Source organism: Helianthus annuus, chromosome 16 (genome assembly GCF_002127325.2).
Source record: "Helianthus annuus cultivar XRQ/B chromosome 16, HanXRQr2.0-SUNRISE, whole genome shotgun sequence".
NCBI lineage: Eukaryota > Viridiplantae > Streptophyta > Magnoliopsida > Asterales > Asteraceae > Helianthus > Helianthus annuus.
Genome location: NC_035448.2, coordinates 181,806,699 through 181,832,259, shown reverse-complemented (window position 1 = coordinate 181,832,259; position 25,561 = coordinate 181,806,699). Strand labels below are relative to the sequence as shown.

Sequence of the window (25,561 nt, the reverse complement as noted above, 5' to 3'; positions counted from 1 at the left end):
CTGAGTTTGTTCTAGAAATCGAGGTCAAGTGAACGAAGCGTAGTGATATTATCACCAATGCGACCAAGTTTATGAGGTCCAACAAAAGAGGAATTTCGACCAATAGAATTCCAAATGAACGTTCACAATATGCAATTCAATTTTTGAAACAATACCAACAGGAACTGGCTTTGGTTGTTGTATGATTGAAAATTGAATTTAACAAGCTCAAATAAATAGAGTCATAAAAATGATTTGTCAACTATCGAACCATTAAATGAATAAAATCGTGTTGACAATATTGAGTTGCAAGGATACACCGAAATGTAATACAACCGAAAGAGGTTTATCATTGTCTTAATACATAGTTGCATTAAGGTTAATTAAACGATTTGTCAACAAAAAGCATATGTAGTTTCGCATGAAACGATTGATCGTGATTAGCACAAGCTACAAGTTTATACCGATGCCACAAGGTGTCGTAGTGATTGAAATAATTCAATTATAGTGGTGACAGAACAAGTTCACCGTGTTTTGAATCAGAAGCGAAGTTCAACGAAGTGAATCTGAAGATTTGTTTCAAAAAAATCTCATAGGATTTTCAATTGAAAATGAAACAGAGGAATAACGTTTTCCGATTGAAGAATGAAAGCAATGAATATCACAAGATGTTCGATCGATACTGAAAGAATCGTTAAGAGGTACACCGAAATATGACATGAATTTGTGTACCATCATCTTAATACACGATTGTATTAAGACTGATTCAACTTGATAAACCAGCAAAGCAGATTTAATATCAATAAATAAATAAATAATTAAATCCGTACATGAGGTGAGTAATGAGATTAGCGCAAGCTGCAAACTTGTGAAAAACGCCACCACAAGGTGATCGTAATCAAAGAAACGATTCAATGAAGTCGAAGACCAAACAAGCATGTTATGGTTCAAAGCAAATGAAGTGCTTGTTGGGAATATTTCGAATATGATGGCCTCAATCCATCATATGGAATCTTGAATCGAATATATACTATGAGCAAGTTCAAACAATTGAACTTGGTTTAGTCACATTCCAACAATGAATGCATGTGTTGACAAGAGAACTTCGACATGATTACAATGAACAAATCATGTAACGTAACTCAACAGAAATGAGAGTTTGTTGACTCGATATCAAAGGGTCAACACCTTGCAATAAGGCGGGTCATCTAGATCACAATGCAAAGATCAAGTATAGCGAAACAATATTTGAGCTTTGATAAAATAACAATTTGGAGTGAAACCACATGCGCAACAAACAATGCATGTGTAACATACGAACTTGTGAAGAAACAAAAAAATGAGTATTCGCTATCATGAAAGAAAATTTCCGTGATGCAATGATCATTAGGGGGAGTAGAAATACGAAAATCTACTCACTGTATGCAAAAGTCAGAATTTCAACAAAAGAGATTTATGGACTTTACCTGGAATTTCGCGTGATAACCGTATGTTAGTTGACATTACCATATAATGCTGTACGTAGTATAATCGCCATGAATGAAGTAGGGGGAATGCGAAGACATGTGACTTCTTTTGCAGCGCCAACCATTGTAAGTCTCTTCAGACTAGGTATCGACTGTTGTGAAATCTTGTTTTAACGTACCTTAGCGTGACTCGTGTCATTTGCAGGATCACGTGGCAAAGTACCGCATTTTTGTTGTTGTTTCTCCCGCTGACGGGATTAGCATCATTGTTGTCGTGACCATTTGTGGTTTCCCCAAGGCCTTGCCTCGAAAGTCATGTGTGATGTACTCCGACGTCCGCTGACGTTTAGTTTAAGTTTCACGTATAGTTGCGCAATAGCGTTTCGTTCCACGTAGGTTACCTGCTCGGGTAATTAAAATAGCATAGACAATATAATATAATGGCGTTTGCCCGAGTTGTTAGTCACGGTTTCTAAGCGAGGACCTTTAATGAGTTTCAACATAAGTTTCTCCAAAGATCCTAAGTGTGTGTTATCCAAAACTCTCAAAGTTTTAATTTTTGTGTGTAATGGTTTCGTGTACCGTGTATCAGCACAACACTTCTGTATGTTTAAAACCAAAATTGTTGACTCATTGTTTTCGGCAACGGTTGGAACCCATATTCGAGTCCTAGGCGTTCTGTATGTGTTCGAGTCTTAATAATCTAATTCCCCAGAGGAAAGTGAGGTTAGAGCCTAGGTATCTCTACAGAAACCTAATTCGCTGAAACCTATAGCTCTGATACCAATCTGTCACACCCCGAAATATCAGAGCTGGCGTGACTGGACCGGTATCTTCATTGCACAGCGGAAGCAAATAAGCTAAGACTTCTAGAAATTGAACGCCGCTAAGTACTCGAAATCCCGTGGGTTCTCCTATTCCAACCGTTCCGTAGTTTTGAAAAATGCAACCTGAGAAAGAACATGCGAAAAAGTCAACATAAAGTTGAGCGAGTTCATAGTTTGTTTTAAAAAGATTTAAAATAAATCTTTTTGATAACCGGTTTAAAAGTTGTGGAGAAAACATAATAGAATCATTTTTCTCGATATATCATATGAAAATGGTGAGTCTGGCCCACGAAAATCTTTGTGCATTGCACGAGAGAGAATGGACCGTGTCCAAAAAAAAATCTTTATAAGCAGGACCAACACGTCCTCTTACTTGTACATAAGTTGAAAACGTTACCCAAGTTTGTAAATCCATGTAGTATGGGTTTGCGTCAAATGAATATTAAAAACATATGAACGTTATAGTGTTGTATGTTGGTATGTAAAGCGTCTATGAACATGTTGATCATTAATGTTTCACGAGGACATTAATATATGCGACGACATAGGAGGTACTCAACCCACGTAGGCAATTTAAGTGTCGAACTCTCGACGCTGGACACAACAGCACTCTAAGTGGTCACCCATGGACCGTGAGTGGGGCTCGCCCGTACCCATTAGATCTAACCTTTGTTCCTTGGTCCTCAAAAGGATTAATGGCACCTCAGTTACAGCCTATGCTCACATGATCTAAGAGTTCATTCCATAACTTAATCATACCTAAGTTTGACATGTATTTCCCCCTGAAAGTTGTTAACCGAAACGTTGAAAGAAAAGGGGGACATGGTCTCACTGAGTTGTCTCGTTTTTCGTACGCAGGCCAACCCAGTCCCGTTGTTGTAACTAGGACATTCTCGTCACTAGTCATGAAAATCATGCATGTTTTGTAAAACCGGTATGTTTAGTATAAATCGTTCGTAAACCATTCAAGTTCGTTGAAAATCATTTGCAACATGGTATATAAATATGTGTTTTCGTTAATCGAAATAGTGTTTTCTTTTGCAAAAACTAGCATGTCTTTCCACCCCCGAAAACATTTATAAAAATGTAAAACAGTAAAAAAAAATGGGGGTTATGAACTCACCTTGACATTCCTGTGCAAAGCTAGCTTAACGTGATTCCGTGATGTCATTCCAATAATGTGAACTCGCTAGCGTGCATCTATAGTATTCCTAACAGGGAATAACTTGTCAGTTTCTAGTTTAAACATAGCTAAACTACGTGTCCGAGCTCTACCGAATCGTTAACTAAACGATTCTATAAAGGTGTTATTGTTTTGATTTAGAATAACCAATCTGTGGTTATTTGATCCCGTTTATAATCGGGATAAAAACTAAGTCTTGGGAACGACTTGGTTTCCGAGTGATTTAGGAAATAATATATATAGTTATAAATATATTTGCTAAGTCGGGTTAATCGTCGCGAATAGAAAGCGTAGGTGAATAGTGGTACGTGTCGTCGTAGTAGTCGTAAGAAGGAAATAAATGAACATATATACATATGTATTTGTATATCGAAAGCTTGATGTTTGAAATAAATTCAAACATTTGTAGTCGTTTTATAATAATATTCAGACTCTAAATAATTGAAAGTAATATAAATAATTATATTTACTTCATAATATTTCCGAATATTAAACGTTTGAAATAAACGTAAAAACTATATTTAGTTCGTAAGAAAGCTTAAAGTCGACATTTTAAAATAAGTATAAACCGTTATATATAAAAAAAATAAAAGTTTGGAATTCCCTACGTTCAGAATAAGTATAAACATTATATTTACTTTAGATGAGTATTCGAAGTTATGCGATTTATCGAAATTTGGAATATATATAAATAACTGTATTTATTTATACAAGTATAGATTTTTGTTTCCTTATAACTCGTTTTTATTGAACATGATACTTCGTTTGGTTAACCGTAACTCGTCGTCAAAATAAATAATAATACAACTTATATTTCTTTAAAGAAATACTCTAATTTCCGGTAAGTATCGTTTTTATGAGATAAATGTGTTTGTATTTCGGGTTTTTTTTTTTAACGAAAATCGGACAGAGTTTCCTCTGTTTTTGGAATAACCCGACAATAAAAAGTTGTCGTATTTTGTCAAAACTCAACAATTCAACAAACATTATATATAAAGTTTACGTCGAATATATCAAAACGTCAAAATATGAAATCAAATCACTAAATGAAAAACCGTTAGTTAGTCGGGTCGAGCTCGGTTCGCGTAAACTAATAAAATCTAACTAACGTATACTAACTCGCTTCGATTAACTTTGTTACCGGGTCTTTCGTTGACTTCTGTTGACTGAGTTGACTCGGTTTGACCGAGTCAAACCGAGTTGAACCAACCCTTAACCCGAACCGTTCACTGTGATTATTTTGCACCAAACATCTCGAAACTGAACCGGAGCTAATGTGGACTGTGGTTGACCAAAACTGAAACCCGAACCGTGTGAAATCCGAACCTGAACCGAATCTGTTGACTGTCATTAACCCGTTGACTGATTCGAGCCACTGTGAACACGAACTATCCACAACTTCTAACGAAAACAGAATATCAGATCTAAAACCCGATTGAAATGGATTTCACTAAGACGAACATAAAACAATCTGCGAACATCTTACCCGGTGTTGAACATATCTGACCCGAATCACCCGAACTCGGACTGAACTGAACCACCACGGGGAACTGTGGCCTGCCGCTGAAGTGCGGCCGCCACCGCTGAATCGCGGCTGTCGTCACTCCATCCGCCGTCGTCGGCACGTCACCATCATCGCCCCCCATCATCATCAGTCATCACCGCCACCGCCGCCGCTAACGGCGGACCGTCGCCGGAAAACGGCGATTTTCGCCGTTCGTCGTTCTTTCTTCATTTTCTCAGTTCTCTCTCTCTCGAGTTTCTCTTCGAATCTGATCTGCTTCACATGTAGGTAGGGGGTAAAGATGTGGTTCTGTTGTGGTGGTTGGACAATCTCAGCAGAAAAAGAAAGAAATGATGGAGTTAGGTGGTGTCGTGGGTGCGTGTGGGGGGTGTGGCTCGCTTGCCGGAGACACGAGCGACGACCGGTCGGAGATGCTCCGACTGCCGGATCGAATCAGAGGGAGTGGGAGTGTGGATGTGGTGTCGGCTGGAATTGTGTGCGCAGATGAGTGTCTAGGGTTCCACAGAAGTGAAGAAATGAGATATAAGGGGCCTTATATACTTAGGTTAAGAAGTGGGTTGGGCCCAGGGCCCGTTAACGTGTTTTGAGCGGCCCAATAAAAATCCAAAGCCCGTTTTTGAACTCGATTATCGTAAAACATCATAAAATATAATATAAGAGATGAAACGCCTAAAAATTTACATTGGATATCGATATTTGACGCGTATGATCGTCGTCGCGTTAAAATCGCGTAAGCAACGTAGTTTGTCGTTTTTAAATCCGTTTCTCAACTGCGAACATTAAAATTCGAAAGCGAAGCTAAATATATCAAAATATATTAATATCGAGACGAAATTTGAGTCTGGTGCTTCCGTTTCGTCGTTGATTGTCGGTGCGTTACTGTTTCCGCGTTTTTCGGTCGCGTTTGCGGTTTGGGTTGTTTAAAAGCATAATTTTTTTCGCAAAACAAAATCCATAGGTTTAAATTATACGTATAAATTCGTATTTGTCGGCGTTGGCAGTATTTTGTACGGCATCAGTTCGTTATCGTTTAACACTCAGCAGATTCCCCGTAGATCCTCATAGGCGCACTGTAAAGTTAGATGGGCGTTCCTAGTCATCTCAAAAGCCTAGTTAAGTTAATTTGTGCCTTAAACGCTATTTATTATCGCATTAAACGTTTGTTAATGGCGAAATTAAGAGGCGTTAATTACCGGTTGTCACAATGAACTCATTCACCGTCTCCACAACCCTAAACCATATTCCCCCTTTCTTCAAGGCCTTGTTTCAGAACCCCACGCTTCCAATCGAGACCTAGAGTCTGATATTCAAGAGCTTCATGACAACGAAGAAGATGATGATGAGAACCGGAAGTCGCAACTATCTAAACCGGAAGATCACAGCAATGAGGAGTGGGATATTCGAACTTCTGTTGGTATGGATTGCACTCTTGATAACGAGGTATTACCTAATTTACATATTATGTTAATTTGGTTTCGATTCGGTTTAGGGTTTCTGTTACAGTTTGATTGCTAACATGATAACATAATTTTCAGTTAGGGTTTCTGTTACTTTTTGGTTGATTTTATTATGCAGGAAGAGCTTAACATAAATTTAGGGTTTTTGTTAGTTTTTCATTGATTCCATACCATAATTTTTTTATGCAGGAAGAGTTTAACATGATAACATAATTTTTTTATGTTCTTACCCCTTTCTCTCTTTTCGTTTTTTTAACTCAATTCGTTTTTGTAGAACTCATATCACCAGATCCGGTTTCAGTGACCCTCTTTTCGTTTTTGGGAGTAAAGAACAAGTAGATCCGGTATCCTATATGTTTGTAGAACTCATATCACCCCTGTATGTATCTTGTATTTTTGTAGATCTAGGGTTTCTTCGTATTTTTCAGATATGTAAAGTGATGATTTGTGTTATTACAGGATGAAGATCTAGGAACTACAAATCACCGCAGAACTTGATTTTGTTTTCCTGTTGGAGCACCATTACGTGGGATTAACTACAAATCAGCTTAAGGTAACATCATATTCATGAAATTACAGTTTTTCTGTAATGATAATATCATATGTATCTCATTCATTAATCTGTTAAATTGTCGCATCTTGATATGCAGACATATGATAAGTCCAGTGGTGAGGGCCCAGATGGAGCAACGAAACAAATACAGAACCTGGATAACGTAAGGATAATAGTGTACTTTTTTTTATGTGTAAGTGTTTAAAATGGCTGATAAGTTATAAAGCTACTCTGCCTTTGGAACCTGGTTTGGCCTTTAATTTGACACTTCATAGTGCTTGAACTGGTTTTTAGCAGCTGTTAATGTCTTGAAAGTTGAAAATCATAGAAGTTTTTTTGGTTATTCTTACATGAATAAACATAATGGAATCCGTGCAGGAGCTTTATTTGGAGGTTGGTGATCTGGATAAGTATTCTATAAATTATGATAGAAGTGGGACATCAAAGGTATCTTTTAAAGTTTTGGTTTTTCAGTTGGAGATGATTCTGTTATATATTTGTGTTCTGAATCTTTTTGAATCTTTTTTTGGGGTTAGGGATTGACTGAGGTTACTATATTGTAAAGAGAGCTAGCTATTAGGGGTATTAGATTTGATTTCAAAAGCTATTTGTTATAAAGAGAGCTAGCAGTTACGGGGTAAATAATTTGAGAATTAACTACAGTTAAAAACTGATTTTTTTAAAAAAATATTATACCTATACGCTGTGCTTAGGCCTTAGCACTGCGTATACGTGGTGAGTTGCTGAGTATAACATGAAACATGGGAGTTCATAACCAAATGACCCGAAACCTATACGCTGCGCTTAGGCATTAGCGCTCTATATTGGGGTTGGGTTGCTGAGCATATGTTCCATACTCCCCCATCCTCCTCAAATACGCATCAAACACAACACACACTAAAATACAAACACACGCTGTGTATAAGGGTTTCACACGGGGTTTATCGCGTTGTAATTAAAATATGCGTCTACTAGCTGTGTTGAGTTTTATTTAAGATGCTCTTCCACTTCAGAACTCAAATTATCGATGAACGAAAATTTTTCGGACATATTAGGTTCAGAGATCGATGAAGGCTATCTATTTGATTGATGATCTACTGGCTGCTGAAATCAGTATCAGTGGCAAACTGCAAGTTCTTGACAAGTTGCTACTAGCGATTAAAGGATGCGAGTTAAGAGTACTTGTACTGTTTCAGGTAACTAAAAAGTAATTTTACTTTAGTTTATACATAATTTTGCTCTAATAAAGAATTGTTTTTTTGAATGACAGTTGGCACTTAATTCTGAAAAGGTATCAACTGGACATTTGTTAGATGATCTCTACCATTGGGGCTGCTGTACATGGGAGGTTTCTATATATTATTGAGTCCAATTTGTATTGTTTCAATGGCAAATAAAAGGGAGTTAACTGATAGTCTTGAAGGATTGGCTTTCTTATTGTTTGATCAGGTAAACTATGAGTGCATCTTTTGGTGAACTTTGTTTGGATGTTTCTTAAATTATTGTTGACGAATCTTTTATTGTTTGACAGGCTAAAGTCCCTTCTGCCATGGTATAGTTAACTCAAACATTAGCTCTCATAGATTACTATCTTTTAACTAATAAAATCTATGTTTAAATTTAAAAAGTGATAGTGTGGTTCCTCTCTACTCAGCAAGGCCAGATCAGATGAAAAGGGTTCTAAAGCATGTGTGTACAGCCACTGTAAACACACTTGGAGGTTACGGGAAGTGCAATAGCCGACACACGTGGATTTATTTATGTAGAGCCGATTGATTCAGTTTCCATGGATGGCAGTTCAATTATTCAGGTAAATTTATGCCTTTACGCATATCTATTTTGCAGGATGGGTTGGGTTGTGGGTTAGGACAGCCTCTGGTGCACATTTATTGACTCGGTCCACCTTGGTTGGAATTGGAGGAAGCCGCATAAGTTGATGTATCTTGCTCTTATGAGGTGGCCTATGTACAACAAAGGGACCTATAAGAGCAGGTTGCGTCAATATTGGTACTTTATTCGAAGACAGGATTGATGGAACAACCCGAAACAACTGAATCTTTCAGTTGTCGACAGGGGTAAAATGGGGAATTTCTCTGTTGATAATTGGCAGATAATTCTGTGTTGGTTTTACACTACGGTGCGTCTTGAAATTGTGCTCATGATGTTCTTGGATCTTTTATGCTGTGTGAGCAATGAGAGCTGGGACTATCAGGGTTGTCTATGCTGGAATTGTACAGGAGTAGATGTGAGTAATATACTGAAAGGTTTACCAAAATTCACGGTGGTCGGTCACCGGGGTCATGAGATGAACATCTTGCAGTCAACGGATAACAAAATGAAAACTTTTAAGAGAATTCAATTCTTTCGTTCAATAAAGTTGCTGATCATCCACCTGATTTCATTGAATTTGACATTCAGGTACCTTTTTTTAGACATGTGTTGTGTTTTCGTTTTATGTTCGCCGCGTATGACTTTTTGATTTTTGATTTTTTTTTAATTTTGAGTTTGATTAAATGCAAGATTTTGTGACAACCCGCAAAATTTCAGGTACTGTACAAATTAATTAACCCTAATTATGTGCTTAATGACTGTGCTTGACTACATCTGACACTTTAAACTACTTACTGATTTATGTTATATACATACATGTGCATTCTTTACATACAGTCACTCCAATTATTTCATACAGACTCTTAGTGACAAACCGGATGCACAAAGCACAGTTAGCACCGTAAGCGGATAACTCAGACACATGCTGACAATGCCAGCACTTAGACAGATACTATTTTTAGGCCAGTATGGGCCAGAGATAAATCACTACACCAGTATGGAGTGTAGGGAAGTGAGAAATATAAGACTATGTCACTAGGTGATAGTTTGAGTGTCGGAAAGTGCCTAAAACGCAATTTAATTACAGAATTCCACATTTTTAATAACAATTCAGTTCGTGACACACTCATATTATACAGAGTATTGACTAAATGGTCCTGGACACTTTCCTAAGTGTTGGAATTAATTTCGTTACAAAAAGATGCACAAAAGACGCTTTACGGGTCAATTAAACGCTTTAACGGAACGATGCGAAACCGAACAACCAGACATTACCCGGGACATGAAAATATTGTTAGAAATATTATTTTATTATTTTAAATTAATCATGGTCACAAAAACCCCCATGCACCATGCAAACATGACATACACCCACTATGCTTGTAAATACCCTTACCCTTCTAACCCACTACCTTCTAATTAGCAAAATTTTTCATATTACCCCCCCCCCCCAACCGAATTCAGCCCCATCATTTCAAATATATTTTGTTTTGATTTTGTGATTATCTCCCTAATTATGGATTGGCCAAGAAGGATTCCAATCATAACCTAGGGTAGGGTGGCTCTTTATTTTCCAAGAAATCATCATCATTCCTCAAGATTTACTACTCCTCTCTCTCCTCCCTCTAAAAATCGGCCCACATACCCCCCCCCTCTCATCACAACTGATTTCCATCTTCATTTTCCCTCACCATCTTCATCTCCTTCACTAGTAAACTCCATTCCAAGCTCCAAGATTGATCCATAGAAGTGCAAGAGGAAGTGCTCTCAAGAAGCTTTGTTCAAGCTTTTCTCACCATCATTTCTTGTCATCTCATCCTAAGATTACAACCCTAGCCTTGTGCTAGTAGTAAGTCCATTCATACTCTTGTCTCACTTCGATTCTTGTTCGATTGTTGATTGTTCTTCACACACAAAAGCTTAAACAGCTTGCTGAGTTGGATTTCCAGCCAACTTCAACAGGCTGTAACGGGATCATTTTAAGTCGAAAAACGGATTTTCTAAAGCCTAAAATGAGTGTTTTGGAATAACTAAACAAATGGCACTGGAATCATAATTTTTCGAGACCGTTTACTATTTTTAAAAGGTTGTTTTTGGACAGCAGCTCAAGCTGCATTTTTACTGCAGAAAAAGTGGGTTACTTTCGGAGTCATAACCTAAAACCTGAATAAAATCAACTCATAAAATTTTTACAGTAGATAGACACCATTGTCAGGACGACTCTCCAACTGGAATTTCGTCAAACGGACTTACGGTTGATTTTTAGTGAATATTTCCGTAAACTGCGATCAGAAGGTAACAAATCTGATTGCAGTCGAGAAAATGATTTTTTTAAAATATGGGTAACGAATTAGGCTTTGATATTTTTACACAATAAACTTTGGAACATATGTGACATTCTGTAAAAATTTGAGAATTTTTAGAAAAGGGTAACTATTTTATAAAAATCCTCGAAAACAGTCCTGTTTCGAGTAATAAAGCTGAAATGAAGTATGTAAAGTTTTGTATGTCTATATGTTGGTTTGGTTATTGAAAATGAACTATTGGATATATATAAAAGAAAATAATATGCTATTTAAGCATGGACACCTCTATTTACAGAGGAGACTCTGCCGAAATTTTCCGAAAATCCGAACACTTAGTAAAATATTCGCGAAAATAGATACGAAATAGTTGTCTAACTATTTTTCTAATAACGGTAGTTAAGTTAAAATAATTATTATTGTTTTAACAAAATAATACCTAAGTAACGCAAATCAAAACACTAAACACTAAACTCTAAGCCAAGGCACGGCCCGTTCGTCTAATAGACATTAGTACGTTGTAGGTTGTCGTGTAGCGGAAAGAGTTTAAGTTCGAGTCAAGACGCACTAAGGTGAGTTCATGACCCCCTATTCCTTTACTGTTTTCGATTTTATACTTCGGGGGTGGAATACATGTTTACAAATTATTTCAGACTTTTATATACATGGTATGGTTAGCTTAGGGAGGGTTTTACACTACTAGATCATGTGAAGGGTGGGCACAACACTTGAGGCCATTAATCCTCGTTATAGGACCAAGGGACACAAGAGTGATAGATCTATTTGGGTGTAGCGAGCCCACACCCGTGAGGCCGGGGCGGCCCATAGTGGTGACTGTGTCTTCCAGCCGGAAGCCCGGTAACAAATTTGCTAGGTTTGAGTTTCCCTGCACCTTTTCACACATACCGGTGGCTTTGCAACCCATTGGTGATCTCTTTTTCCTTATTGCTACATACCAGGGGCAAATTTTACTTACAGACATACTAAACGGTTTTATATACACAAGACTTACTCATGAACTCGCTCAACTTTTTGTTGACTTTTTAAACTACATGTATTTCAGGAAATTAAGTTGGATCTGGCAAGTGATGCATGATTAGCTGCGTACTAAATAAGGATGTCATCCGGAGTCGTAGGTTTGGGAAGTGTAACTCTTTCCTGGACGAGTTGCATTGTCTCAAGTCCTTGTGTCGTTGGTAGCTTTTCGTCGAGTCTTATGAACTCATTTTTTTTACAAGTCATGTTTGTAAACGTATCATGTGGTTGATGTTGTTTCAAAACAATATGTTATGCATTTTCAATTATTTTAATGGATGAACATCAAATATTTTATCATATAGCATGTTGTGATTGTTGCTATGGTATTAAGAAGTCACACCAAATAAACCCACGCTTCCGCAAAAGTCAGGGTGTGACAGCTTGGTATCAGAGCCTCGATCATAGCGAACTAGGATTCATTCTCGAGTCTAGACTATGATCACTAGGGCTCTCACGAAAATGTTTTCAAACGATTTTACATTTGCATACACTAAAAGTCCAGATCCAGGGCACAAACTTTTTACGAACAAAAAGGTCACAAATACACTTTTCAAAATTTTCGTATCAGTCTTAGAGACTAAGGGAGTTCAGTCTTAGAGACTGAGGGATTCAATCTTAGAGATTGGGATGTTTAGCCTTAGAGGCTGGGGAAAATTCGAGTCTTAGAGACGGGGAGGTTGGTCTTAGAGGCCAGGGAGTTAGTCTGAGAGACTAGGGAATTCAGTCTTAGAGATTGGGTGGGATAGTCTGGGAAGACTAGGATGCATACATGACTTCATTATTATTTGTTTACATGCTTATCTTATTTGTGTGCATATGTTGTGGATGTGTTACAGACACCATGGCATCATCCGGTAGCGGAGTATCCGATGCGAGTGACCCGAGGACTATTACCTCTGACGACGAGATGGCTACCGATTCGGGAGTTTACACCTCAGACTACACGAGCACTGATGAAGATGACTTTCAGCCTTTTGCCCTACCGATCTTCGGAGATGATGTACCTTTAGCTGACGGCCCACCTGGAGAGGACCTACCTCTTGTTCCCATCCCTGCCCCTCTCCCTTTCGCTGCAGTTCCTTTTGAGGAACAACCTATCGACGCTTTACCTAATGATGACATCGACCTACTCATCGAGGGTCCCCCGGAGGGAGACCAGGATGGTGGGGCCCTGATGGAGGACGGTGTTCCACCTGTTGATATCCCAGTTGTTGATCCTATTGTTCCTATGGTCGAGCTTCCTGGTATGGAGGTTCAGTCCGATTCGTCCGCTTCTGATTCTTTTGAGTCTGTAGCTTCTCATATCCCACCATTGGGATTAGGTTACATTCCTCGCATGGACGCTGATGAGGAGATGGAGATGGAGCAGCCTGCTGAGGCTCCTGCTCATCCAGATGATCCGATTCCTGCCATGCTTGTTGATTATCAGCCCGCTCCAGTCACTTCCGAGCCCGTTCTTGCCGTTGACCCTGTTCCTGTCACTGATGCACCCGTTGTTGCACCACCAGCTGTTGAGATCCCCGATTTAGCACCCATACCCGACCCCGTGTCGATTTTTGACGATCTTGCACCAATTGCTACACCCATGGACCCGAGGTACGCCAACTCCAGCAATGGATGGATTAAGGATGATGACTACCCTTCGTACGTAGTCCCAGTCACTCCCCCTCCTGCACCTATCGCTGTACCCTTCGATGCTCCCTTGTTTCCTCCGTCCACATCCGATACCCATCGTACCGACCTTCTTATCACTTTCCTTCAGGACATTCCTCCGCCCCAACCTGGGGAGGGATCGTCGAGTCAGCTTTTCGGGCACACCCCATTCATGCCAAAGGTTAGCCAGTTTTTACCGCAGGTCCCTTATTTAGATTTTGTTCCACCAGTGTCACTTTCTGCACCTTTCGAGACCCAGTTACCCCATGTTACTTCACAGTTTGTATTTACCCCACACATTACACTTCCGGTTTCAGCCCCGATGGGTGAACCATCCCTATGGTCAGCACCCCAGGTCATGCCTGCAGCTGACCCTTATTATCCATTCTATGACGGATTCTCTGTGGAGGACACGCTCACGTCACTGCAGTTACGGCGGGACGCCTTGAGGCAGTGTGTCCAGCGGTTGGAGAGAGCTCCACATCCTCACTGTCCCTGTCAGACACAGTTTTCAGCATCGCACACTTCCTTTCCATCGTTTCAGGATTCAGACGTTCATTTCCTCCCTCTCGATCGACAGGTTGCTTTCGTGTTACGTTTTGCCTACGCACTTGAGGAGGATTTGGTGCAGTTGCGCCGATTGATTTTCTCTCATTTTCCACCTCCTCCTCCACCGTCAGCTTAGGGGTATACTCGGCAACAGGGATTTCAGACCATCGACAGACCAGCTACTCTTAGTGGGAAGACAGTGCTAGAGCCATGATTACGAAGACTTTTTTTTGAAGACCACGATTTTGATTTTTGGTTTATTTGTTATTGTACTCAGACATATATTTTGGCACATGGTAAAATTGTGAAACTCTATTGATGGTTTGTTTATGAAACATTAACCGCAAGTCTTTTAATTTTATGCATTGTTGATTATTTGTTATGGTTATAACATGAGATGTTATGTGGATGATGAATGTTACAATGTATACGTATAATTACTATACTTACTATGACCTGACCAATATGGAACATCCTCTAGAAAATGCCTCCTCGACGTGACGCACGCATGCCGACTAACCAGTCAGAACTACAAGGAATCATCGCTGCCGCTATTGCGCAGTATGCTGCTTCTCAAGGAGAAACAAGCGGCAACATTCCGAACGGCAACAACAACCCTCCCAACGGTTGTACCTACAAGCAATTCCTGGATTGTAAACCCTTGAACTACGACGGCACTGGGGGTGCTGTTGCTTTCGTTAGGTGGACGGAGAAGACGGATTCTGTTATAAGGATGAGCAAGTGTGCTCTCGAGCACCAAGTTACGTACATCTCAGGGCTCTTTCTTGACGGTGCCCTATCTTGGTGGAACCTTCAAGTACAGACTCTGGGGGAAGCAGCGGCGTATGCTATGACATGGACTGAGCTGAAGGAGCTCATGAGGAAGAAATACTGTTCTCGGGCCGAGATACAGAAACTGGAGACTGAGTTCTGGCACCTCAAGATGGACGGCCCAAAGATTGCTGAATATGTGCAAAGGTTTCACGACTTGTCACGCGTTGTGCCGTATATGGTTGAGCCTGAGTTTAAACGTATTGAGCGTTTCATCTGGGGATTGGCACCCCAAATCATGAGCATGGTAACGACGTCCAAACCCCCAACGATTACCGAAGCCATTGATCTCAGTGTGGCACTTACAGAGGAAGCCATCAGATTGGACAAATTTTCAATCTCTGAACCGAAAAAGAAGGAAACACATGTTGAATCGTCGCCAAGTGAGAACAAGAGGAAGTTCTCAAATTTCAAAAAGGGCACCAGCAGTGTTAGCAAGAGGGAAGAAGGAAGTGCACCAGCCAGGGCTGGAACTGGTGCCGAAAACAGAGGAAGAGGATACATGGGCACTCTGCCCAAGTGTGGTACATGTCAGTTCCATCATCCCGGCCCGTGCCGACTCAGAAAGTGCGAATCTTGCGGGAAGACAGGTCATTCAAAGGAGACGTGTTGGGTTGGATTAGGCCAAGGTGGCCAAAGGGGTTACAATAACAACAACCGCGGTAATGGAAACAGACCGCAAGGAAATAATGGGGGAAACGGAAATCGTGGGAATGCCCCGAATCAAGCTGGTAATCGGGGAACAAACGGAAATCGAAACGGAAATGGAAATGGGAATGGCCGAGGGCCAGGATGCTTCAACTGCGGGGACGTTGGGCACTTCAAAAGGGAATGCCCAAAGATAAATCAAGCTCAAGGCCGAGTTTTTAACATTGGTGCGAGGGAAGCGCGCCAGGATCCGAATGTTGTCACTGGTACGTTCCCTATAAATCAACGCTATGCATCTGTGCTTTTTGATACTGGTGCCGATTATAGTTTCGTATCGTTAGACTTTAAGAACATGCTAGGGTTAACTGCTAGTAAGTTAGACGTTCCGTACTCTATTGAATTGGCGAATGGAAAACTAGTGGAAACGGGTGAAGTTATTAAGTGATGCATGATAGAACTGGGAGGACACGAATTTACGCTAGATCTACTGCCCGTCGTGTTGGGAAGCTTCGACGTGGTAATAGGGATGGATTGGCTGTCTAGCAACAAAGCCGAAGTGGTTTGTCACGAAAAGACCATCCGCATTCCAATGGTCGATGGAGAGACGATAGTAGTTCATGGAGAGAAGCGCGATACGCCATTAAGGATCATTAGCTGCTTGAAAGCTAGGAAGTGTTTGAAGAAAGGATGTGTTGCCTTCTTGGCACATATCGTTGATAAGGAGGCCGCTGAGCCAAAGATCGAAGACATCCCTGTCGTAAGGGAATATCCCGAAGTCTTTCCAGAAGACTTGCCAGGATTGCCGCCTCCAAGACAAGTCGAGTTCCACATTGACTTAGTTCCAGGCGCCACGCCTGTTGCCAAGGCACCCTATCGACTTGCACCTTCAGAGATGCAAGAACTGTCAACGCAACTCCAAGAGCTGTTAGATAAAGGATTCATCAGATCAAGCTTCTCACCTTGGGGAGCTCCAGTTTTGTTCGTTAAGAAGAAGGATGGTAGTTTTCGCATGTGTATAGACTACCGCGAACTCAACAAGTTGATTGTCAAGAACAGATATCCTTTGCCAAGGATCGATGACCTGTTCGATCAACTTCAAGGTTCAAGTTTCTACTCAAAGATCGATCTAAGATCAGGTTATCACCAGTTGAGAATACAAGAGGAAAGTATTCCCAAAACTGCTTTTAGAACTCGATATGGACACTACGAGTTTCTGGTTATGCCGTTTGGGTTGACAAACGCTCCAGCAGTTTTCATGGACTTGATGAACAGAGTCTGCAAGCCGTACCTCGACAAGTTTGTAATCGTATTCATTGACGATATTTTGATCTACTCGAAGACGAAGGAAGAGCACGAGTAACACTTGAGAGCTATTCTAGAGCTGCTTAAGAAGGAGAAGTTGTACGCTAAGTTCTCGAAATGTGAGTTTTGGTTACGCGAAGTCCAGTTTCTTGGACATATGGTTAATGGAAGTGGAATCCATGTGGATCCCGCAAAGATCGAGGCAATCAAGAATTGGGAGTCACCGAAAACGCCAACCGAGATTCGGCAATTCTTAGGTTTGGCTGGGTATTATCGTAGATTCATTGAGGATTTTTCTAAGATCGCTCAACCTCTGACCGCACTTACTCAGAAAGACAAGAAGTTTGATTGGAGCGACAAGCAAGAAGAAGCGTTTCAATTGTTGAAGAACAAGCTTTGCGACTTTTATCCCTACCCGAAGGCACGGACGACTTCGTGGTATATTGTGACGCCTCGCGTCAGGGTTTAGGCTGCGTGTTGATGCAGCGACAGAAGGTTATAGCTTATGCTTCGCGCCAGCTGAAAGTTCACGAGAAGAACTATACCATGCATGACTTGGAGTTAGGCGCTGTAGTGTTCGCATTAAAGATCTGGCGACACTATCTGTATGGAACAAGATGTACAATCTTCACCGATCATAAGAGTCTACAGCACATCTTCGATCAAAAGGAACTTAATATGAGACAGAGACGCTGGGTTGAACTGTTGAACGACTACGACTGTGAGATCAAGTATCACCCAGGAAAGGCGAATGTAGTTGCTGACGCCCTAAGTCGAAAAGAAAGGATTAAGCCCATAAGGGTTAGGGCTTTAGAGATGATTGTCCAGACAGATCTCTCGTTGCGCATTCGTGCCGCGCAGAGAGAAGCTTTGAAAGAAAGCAATATTGAGGATGAGTATCTCCATGGAATGGAGAAACAATTAGTGCCAAACAATGAAGGAACCTTGTGTTTTATGAGACGAATTTGGGTTCCTCTGTTTGGAGGATTGAGGAAGATTATATTCGATGAGGCTCACAAGTCACGGTACTCGATTCATCCAGGAGCGGATAAAATGTACCAAGATCTTAAGGATTTCTATTGGTGGCCTAGGATGAAAGGCGATGTTGCAGTATATGTTGGCAGATGTTTAACGTGCGCCAAGGTTAAAGCCGAGTACCAGAAGCCTTCAGGTCTCCTGCAACAACCTGTAATACCCCAATGGAAATGGGAACAGATTTCCATGGACTTCATAACGAAATTGCCAAAGACCCCAAAGGGCCACGATACAATTTGGGTAATTGTAGATCGACTGACAAAATCTGCGCACTTCTTGCCGATCAGGGAAAAGGACAACACAAGTAAACTTGCTGAAATATACATGAGGGAGATTGTTGCACGTCATGGAGTGCCTCTCTCGATTATCTCTGATAGAGATGGACGCTTCATATCAAGGATTTGGCAGTCCTTCCAAGAAGCTTTTGGTTCCCAATTGAATCTGAGTACAGCATTTCACCCACAAACGGACGGCCAGAGTGAACGAACGATTCAAACATTGGAAGATATGCTGAGAGCATGTGTAATGGACCTGGGTGGTAGCTGGGACAAACACTTACCCTTGGTCGAATTTTCATACAACAATAGCTACCACACCAGCATTGGAGCAGCACCGTTTGAAGCTCTTTATGGGCGCAAGTGTCGATCACCGCTATGCTGGGCTGATGCGGGTGATAGACAGCTGGTTGGCCCCGAAATGGTTCAGGAAACAACCGACAAGATCTTTCAGATTCGAAAACGCATCGAGGCAGCTCGCGACAGACAAAAAGCCTATGCGGATCCAAAGAGGAAGCCCCTGGAATTCCAAGTTGGGGATATGGTTTTGTTAAAGGTTTCACCCTGGAAGGGTGTGGCACGCTTTGGAAAGCATGGGAAGTTGAATCCGCGTTACATTGGTCCTTTTAGAATCTTGCAAAGGATTGGGCATGTAGCCTACAAGTTGGACCTACCTGCTGAACTCAATGGTGTTCACGATACATTCCATGTATCAAATTTGAAGAAGAGTCCGACTCAAGAGACAGTTGTCATTCCTGCTGACGAGGTTCATATTGACGACACACTCCACTTTGTGGAGGAACCGGTTGAAGTTACGGATTGGAAGATTAATAAGACACGTCGGAGCAGTGTCAAGCTAGTCAAAGTTCGATGGAATGCACGACACGGCCCAGAATTCACGTGGGAGCGTGAGGATCGTATGAAGGCCAAGTACCCACATTTATTCCCCAAGACCCCTGCAACTAGGAGTAGGACATAAAATTTCGGGACGAAATGTTCTTAACAGGGGGAGAATGTGACAACCCGCAAAATTTCAGGTACTGTACAAATTAATTAACCCTAATTATGTGCTTAATGACTGTGCTTGACTACATCTGACACTTTAAACTACTTACTGATTTATGTTATATACATACATGTGCATTCTTTACATACAGTCACTCCAATTATTTCATACAGACTCTTAGTGACAAACCGGATGCACAAAGCACAGTTAGCACCGTAAGCGGATAACTCAGACACATGCTGACAATGCCAGCACTTAGACAGATACTATTTTTAGGCCAGTATGGGCCAGAGATAAATCACTACACCAGTATGGAGTGTAGGGAAGTGAGAAATATAAGACTATGGCACTAGGTGATAGTTTGAGTGTCGGAAAGTGCCTAAAACGCAATTTAATTACAGAATTCCACATTTTTAATAACAATTCAGTTCGTGACACACTCATATTATACAGAGTATTGACTAAATGGTCCTGGACACTTTCCTAAGTGTTGGAATTAATTTCGTTACAAAAAGATGCACAAAAGACGCTTTACGGGTCAATTAAACGCTTTAACGGAACGATGCGAAACCGAACAACCAGACATTACCCGGGACATGAAAATATTGTTAGAAATATTATTTTATTATTTTAAATTAATCATGGTCACAAAAACCCCCATGCACCATGCAAACATGACATACACCCACTATGCTTGTAAATACCCTTACCCTTCTAACCCACTACCTTCTAATTAGCAAAATTTTTCATATTACCCCCCCCCCAACCGAATTCAGCCCCATCATTTCAAATATATTTTGTTTTGATTTTGTGATTATCTCCCTAATTATGGATTGGCCAAGAAGGATTCCAATCATAACCTAGGGTAGGGTGGCTCTTTATTTTCCAAGAAATCATCATCATTCCTCAAGATTTACTACTCCTCTCTCTCCTCCCTCTAAAAATCGGCCCACATACCCCCCCCCCTCTCATCACAACTGATTTCCATCTTCATTTTCCCTCACCATCTTCATCTCCTTCACTAGTAAACTCCATTCCAAGCTCCAAGATTGATCCATAGAAGTGCAAGAGGAAGTGCTCTCAAGAAGCTTTGTTCAAGCTTTTCTCACCATCATTTCTTGTCATCTCATCCTAAGATTACAACCCTAGCCTTGTGCTAGTAGTAAGTCCATTCATACTCTTGTCTCACTTCGGTTCTTGTTCGATTGTTGATTGTTCTTCACACACAAAAGCTTAAACAGCTTGCTGAGTTGGATTTCCAGCCAACTTCAACAGGCTGTAACGGGATCATTTTAAGTCGAAAAACGGATTTTCTAAAGCCTAAAATGAGTGTTTTGGAATAACTAAACAAATGGCACTGGAATCATAATTTTTTGAGACCGTTTACTATTTTTAAAAGCTTGTTTTTGGACAGCAGCTCAAGCTGCATTTTTACTGCAGAAAAAGTGGGTTACTTTCGGAGTCATAACCTAAAACCTGAATAAAATCAACTCATGAAATTTTTACAGTAGATAGACACCATTATCAGGACGACTCTCCAACTGGAATTTCGTCAAACGGACTTACGGTTGATTTTTAGTGAATATTTCCGTAAACTGCGATCAGAAGGTAACAAATCTGATTGCAGTCAAGAAAATGATTTTTTATAAAATATGGGTAACGAATTAGGCTTTGATATTTTTACACAGTAAACTTTGGAACATATGTAACATTCTGTAAAAATTTGAGAATTTTTAGAAAAGGGTAACTATTTTATAAAAATCCTCGAAAACAGTCCTGTTTCGAGTAATAAAGCTGAAATGAAGTATGTAAAGTTTTGTATGTCTATATGTTGGTTTGGTTATTGAAAATGAACTATTGGATATATATAAAAGAAAATAATATGCTATTTAAGCATGGACACCTCTATTTACAGAGGAGACTCTGCCGAAATTTTCCGAAAATCCGAACACTTAGTAAAATATTCGCGAAAATAGATACGAAATAGTTGTCTAACTATTTTTCTAATAACGGTAGTTAAGTTAAAATAATTATTATTGTTTTAACAAAATAATACCTAAGTAACGCAAATCAAAACACTAAACTCTAAGCCAAGGCACGGCCCGTTCGTCTAATAGACATTAGTACGTTGTAGGTTGTCGTGTAGCGGAAAGAGTTTAAGTTCGAGTCAAGACGCACTAAGGTGAGTTCATGACCCCCTATTCCTTTACTGTTTTCGGTTTTATACTTCGGGGGTGGAATACATGTTTACAAATTATTTCAGACTTTTATATACATGGTATGGTTAGCTTAGGGAGGGTTTTACACTACCAGATCATGTGAAGGGTGGGCACAACACTTGAGGCCATTAATCCTCGTTATAGGACCAAGGGACACAAGAGTGATAGATCTATTTGGGTGTAGCGAGCCCACACCCGTGAGGCCGGGGCGGCCCATAGTGGTGACTGTGTCTTCCAGCCGGAAGCCCGGTAACAAATTTGCTAGGTTTGAGTTTCCCTGCACCTTTTCACACATACCGGTGGCTTTGCAACCCATTGGTGATCTCTTTTTCCTTATTGCTACATACCAGGGGCAAATTTTACTTACAGACATACTAAACGGTTTTATATACACAAGACTTACTCATGAACTCGCTCAACTTTTTGTTGACTTTTTAAACTACATGTATTTCAGGAAATTAAGTTGGATCTGGCAAGTGATGCATGATTAGCTGCGTACTAAATAAGGATGTCATCCGGAGTCGTAGGTTTGGGAAGTGTAACTCTTTCCTGGACGAGTTGCATTGTCTCAAGTCCTTGTGTCGTTGGTAGCTTTTCGTCGAGTCTTATGAACTCATTTTTTTTACAAGTCATGTTTGTAAACGTATCATGTGGTTGATGTTGTTTCAAAACAATATGTTATGCATTTTCAATTATTTTAATGGATGAACATCAAATATTTTATCATATAGCATGTTGTGATTGTTGCTATGGTATTAAGAAGTCACACCAAATAAACCCACGCTTCCGCAAAAGTCAGGGTGTGACAGATTTGACCTGATAATGTCTATATGATCTTTGTTATGGTAATAATCTAGAAAACAAAATGCATTTGGATGTGAAACAAGGTTACAAGAACTCTGATCGTTTTGTAGGTGATGAAAGATGACACGCCGATTATCTTCCACGATAATTTCATCATCTCTGAAGAGAATGTAAGTTTGTTTAATGTTTTACACGAGTTTATTATCTATTATAGTTATTATTATTTGTTCTTTTCATATGCAAAACACAAAATATTTTCAAAGATATAGTTTTTTAGTTCTTTTGAATTCTTTTAATCATATAATCATATTTGATGTGTTTTTTATCTTTGAAATTAATGTATTAATTGGGTATTTCAGGGCAATGTAGTTGAAAGACCTGTACTTTTCTCTAGCTTCCAGCCTGATGTAGCCTTGCTGATGAAGAAACTTCAGCATCAATACCCGGTTAGTATTTGACGATTTTATGTTTTATTAGTGGTATCAATGATTTACGAGTTTTACACTAAAAAAGAACAGATCTAGAAATCACTAAAATAGGGGCAAGCTAGCCTTGCTGACAATTGGGTTTGTGGTACGTGCGCGACTATACATATTTTTACAATGAAATTACACACGAATTGGTTTTAAATTTATAAAAGTGATTATTACTTTTACATCAAAACACACACGAAAGAGGCAAGTGTACCCCGTCATATATGTAGTAAAGTATCGGTCAGTACCAAGTATCGATCCACGGAAATGGGCGGAGAAATAATACTAGACCTTTGCCACTAAATTACCGGTAAAAACATAATTTGTTTTGGTTTTAATTAATCTAAAGTAAGCATAAATAAATATTTATAAAACATAGTAAATTATATATAAATAGCCTTGCTTAATACACAACCAAAGCATGTCAACTAAGTCGGTTTTGGCACTAGAAGCATTCGGTCAATTTTCCAATTTAAGACAGTTAGTATCCCTTTCGGGAATCCTAACGTGACAATCATTCGGAAAGTTAAAACGATAAACACACTTTAACCACCTAAAATTGTTCTTTAACGTGCGATTGATTAATGTCTACAAAAATCTCCTAAAAATAAGTTAGTCATCCGTTAGGAGTTTTCTAACCTCACTTAATCAAGGAAAGCAACACCGATAAACACAATGCAACCACCGAGACAAGCATAAACTAGATTAAATCACAACCGAGTTCATTTTACAAATCTTGCACATAAATTCACCAAGATAGCAATTTTGGCCGAAACTACTAACTAAGCTAACAAATCATGGCAAGAATTCATAACAACACCATCTAACCCGTTAGAGTCCTTCCGTGAAGGCAAGCTTTCTTGATTAACAATAATTACATTTTATTAAACCACTAACCCGTTAGAGTATCATGGTGCCCACATTTTAACCAAGTTAAGCTAGTTAACCAAATTAAAAGTTTACTAATACATGATTAAATAAGCTTCATTTTTCAACTATCTTACCTAACCAAGCACCAATCATCCAACACAATTACTTATAATCAAGAAATCAATATCAATAACAAGGTTGCAAACTAATCATCAAAGATAATCATAGAAAACACTTCCAAATTTCATTACAAACATAGATTAACATACTAATGGTTATAATCAAGCAAGGGATTGTTGTGTTTTTGCCCAAAGGCTACAATAATACATAAATATTAATCTAAATGCTTGAAACATTAACAAAATTCTGGAAAGATTAGAAATCCAAACCATAAACAAGCACAAGATTAAGAATCCGGATAGTAAACGAGCAAAACCGGGCAATGTGGCTTGAATCCGGGCTAAAGCTGATGCTTCCGGAGCCTGAAAATCGCCTGTGGAGCTCTCCAAAATTCCAGAGTTTCTATAGAATGGTTCTGTTCTGTTTTTATGCTTTTTCGATGTCGCACGGTCGTTCTCCGATCGCACGACCGTGCACTTTAAGCAATTATTGGTGGTGGTCCACCATACTGCGTGACGTCACAGATCGTTGACTGGTCTTCGGACACGCACGGCCGTTCTTCAATTGGCACGGCTGTTCCTTTCCGAGGTCTGCTTGCACGCCTGGTCCTTTGGTCGTTCAGTTCCGAGATCTTGTTGGATCGTCGGATCCGCACGGGGTGCAAGATATGGAACGACCGTGCGTTCCCGGGTTGGCCTTCAATGCCTTGCACGCGGAGTTGCACCATCGTTCATTGCCGGGCCTTTCTTGGTTAGTCGGATATGCACGGTCGTGCATCAGGTCGCACGACCGTTCCAGACGCCCAGGTCAGTTTTGTAACAGAAGTTGCGCAGCTTCGTCGTTTTATCCGGAAAGTCCTCGTTTTTGCTATCATCTTGTATGGTATGCTGTTTTAGGCCTGTAAACAAAAATGTAGATAATTAAGTATCCGAATGACGGTTTTACGGCCGAAAACGCATAAAATAGGGGTAAAACGGGGGACTAAAATATGTGTAAATTAGCGAATATTAGTTTGTTACATGATCAGGCTCCTTGAGACCTTTCCATCTGTTGCTTATGGGCCCGTAACTCCACTTATACCACGTATCAAATTCATAAACAGTTGTAACTAAAAATGAATGGACAGGTGAACTTCTTGACAAACGGAGGAAACGAGACGTACGACGATGTTCGAATGAATTCGTTAGAAGAAGCAAAGAATCTGGCCATATCGGGAGGATTAGATGGCGTTGTTTTAGAAGTAAAGGGTATATTTAGAAACCCTTCGGTAGTAAGAGAAATTAAAGAATCAAATCTATCCCTCCTAACTTATGGAAAACAAAAGTGAGTTTTCTTTCCGTCTTTTATCCACGTTCATTTCCCATTTTAAGGATACAGTTATATTAATCATTGTTGTTTATGCAGTAATGTCCCTGAAGCTGTTCATGTTTAGTATCTTATGGGTGTAGAGGGTGTGATTGTTGGGGGGGGGGATATTCCACGGTCCTCCCAACCGCCGGAGTGTGACACTCCGCAAGTTAGCTTAGTCCCATAGCCACCTGGGGGTTAATACCTGTTGGTGCACTACATCTGCTGATTACGTCTTGTATCGAGTCATTAGTCTTAAATGTTAGAT

At 40.0% G+C, this 25,561-nt stretch overlaps 1 protein-coding gene and 1 long non-coding RNA gene across 3 annotated transcripts; both read left to right on the top strand.

Moving 5' to 3' along the window:
- The first annotated feature begins 6,204 nt into the window (after positions 1-6,204).
- LOC110918456 lies at positions 6,205-7,152 on the top strand. Its single transcript, XR_002581336.2, has 4 exons — positions 6,205-6,420; positions 6,712-6,816; positions 6,897-6,990; positions 7,088-7,152. It is a non-coding gene; the product is annotated as an uncharacterized LOC110918456 (long non-coding RNA).
- Positions 7,153-8,367: 1,215 nt separating this feature from the next.
- On the top strand, positions 8,368-25,409 carry LOC110916382 (glycerophosphodiester phosphodiesterase GDPD1, chloroplastic-like). 2 transcript variants are annotated; one of them, XM_035984948.1, is made up of 7 exons: positions 8,368-8,439; positions 8,522-8,542; positions 8,619-8,800; positions 22,594-22,653; positions 22,843-22,929; positions 25,073-25,269; positions 25,351-25,409. In XM_035984948.1, the coding sequence occupies exons 3-7, from the start codon at positions 8,777-8,779 to the stop codon at positions 25,376-25,378; spliced, it is 396 nt and encodes a 131-aa protein (XP_035840841.1). In that variant the 5' UTR covers positions 8,368-8,439; positions 8,522-8,542; positions 8,619-8,776; the 3' UTR covers positions 25,379-25,409. The 2 variants fall into 2 exon arrangements, with proteins under 2 accessions (XP_035840841.1, XP_035840842.1); XM_035984949.1 differs by lacking the exons at positions 8,368-8,439; positions 8,522-8,542; positions 8,619-8,800 and adding an exon at positions 9,095-9,408.
- The last annotated feature ends 152 nt before the right edge of the window (positions 25,410-25,561 follow it).

Coding starts and splice junctions, on each gene's coding strand:
- LOC110916382 (XM_035984948.1), top strand. CDS start 8,777: ATGGATGGCAGTTCAATTATTCAG. Junction 8,801..22,593: donor ATGGCAGTTCAATTATTCAG/GTAAATTTATGC, acceptor ATCGTTTTGTAG/GTGATGAAAGATGACACGCC. Junction 22,654..22,842: donor TCATCATCTCTGAAGAGAAT/GTAAGTTTGTTT, acceptor TGGGTATTTCAG/GGCAATGTAGTTGAAAGACC.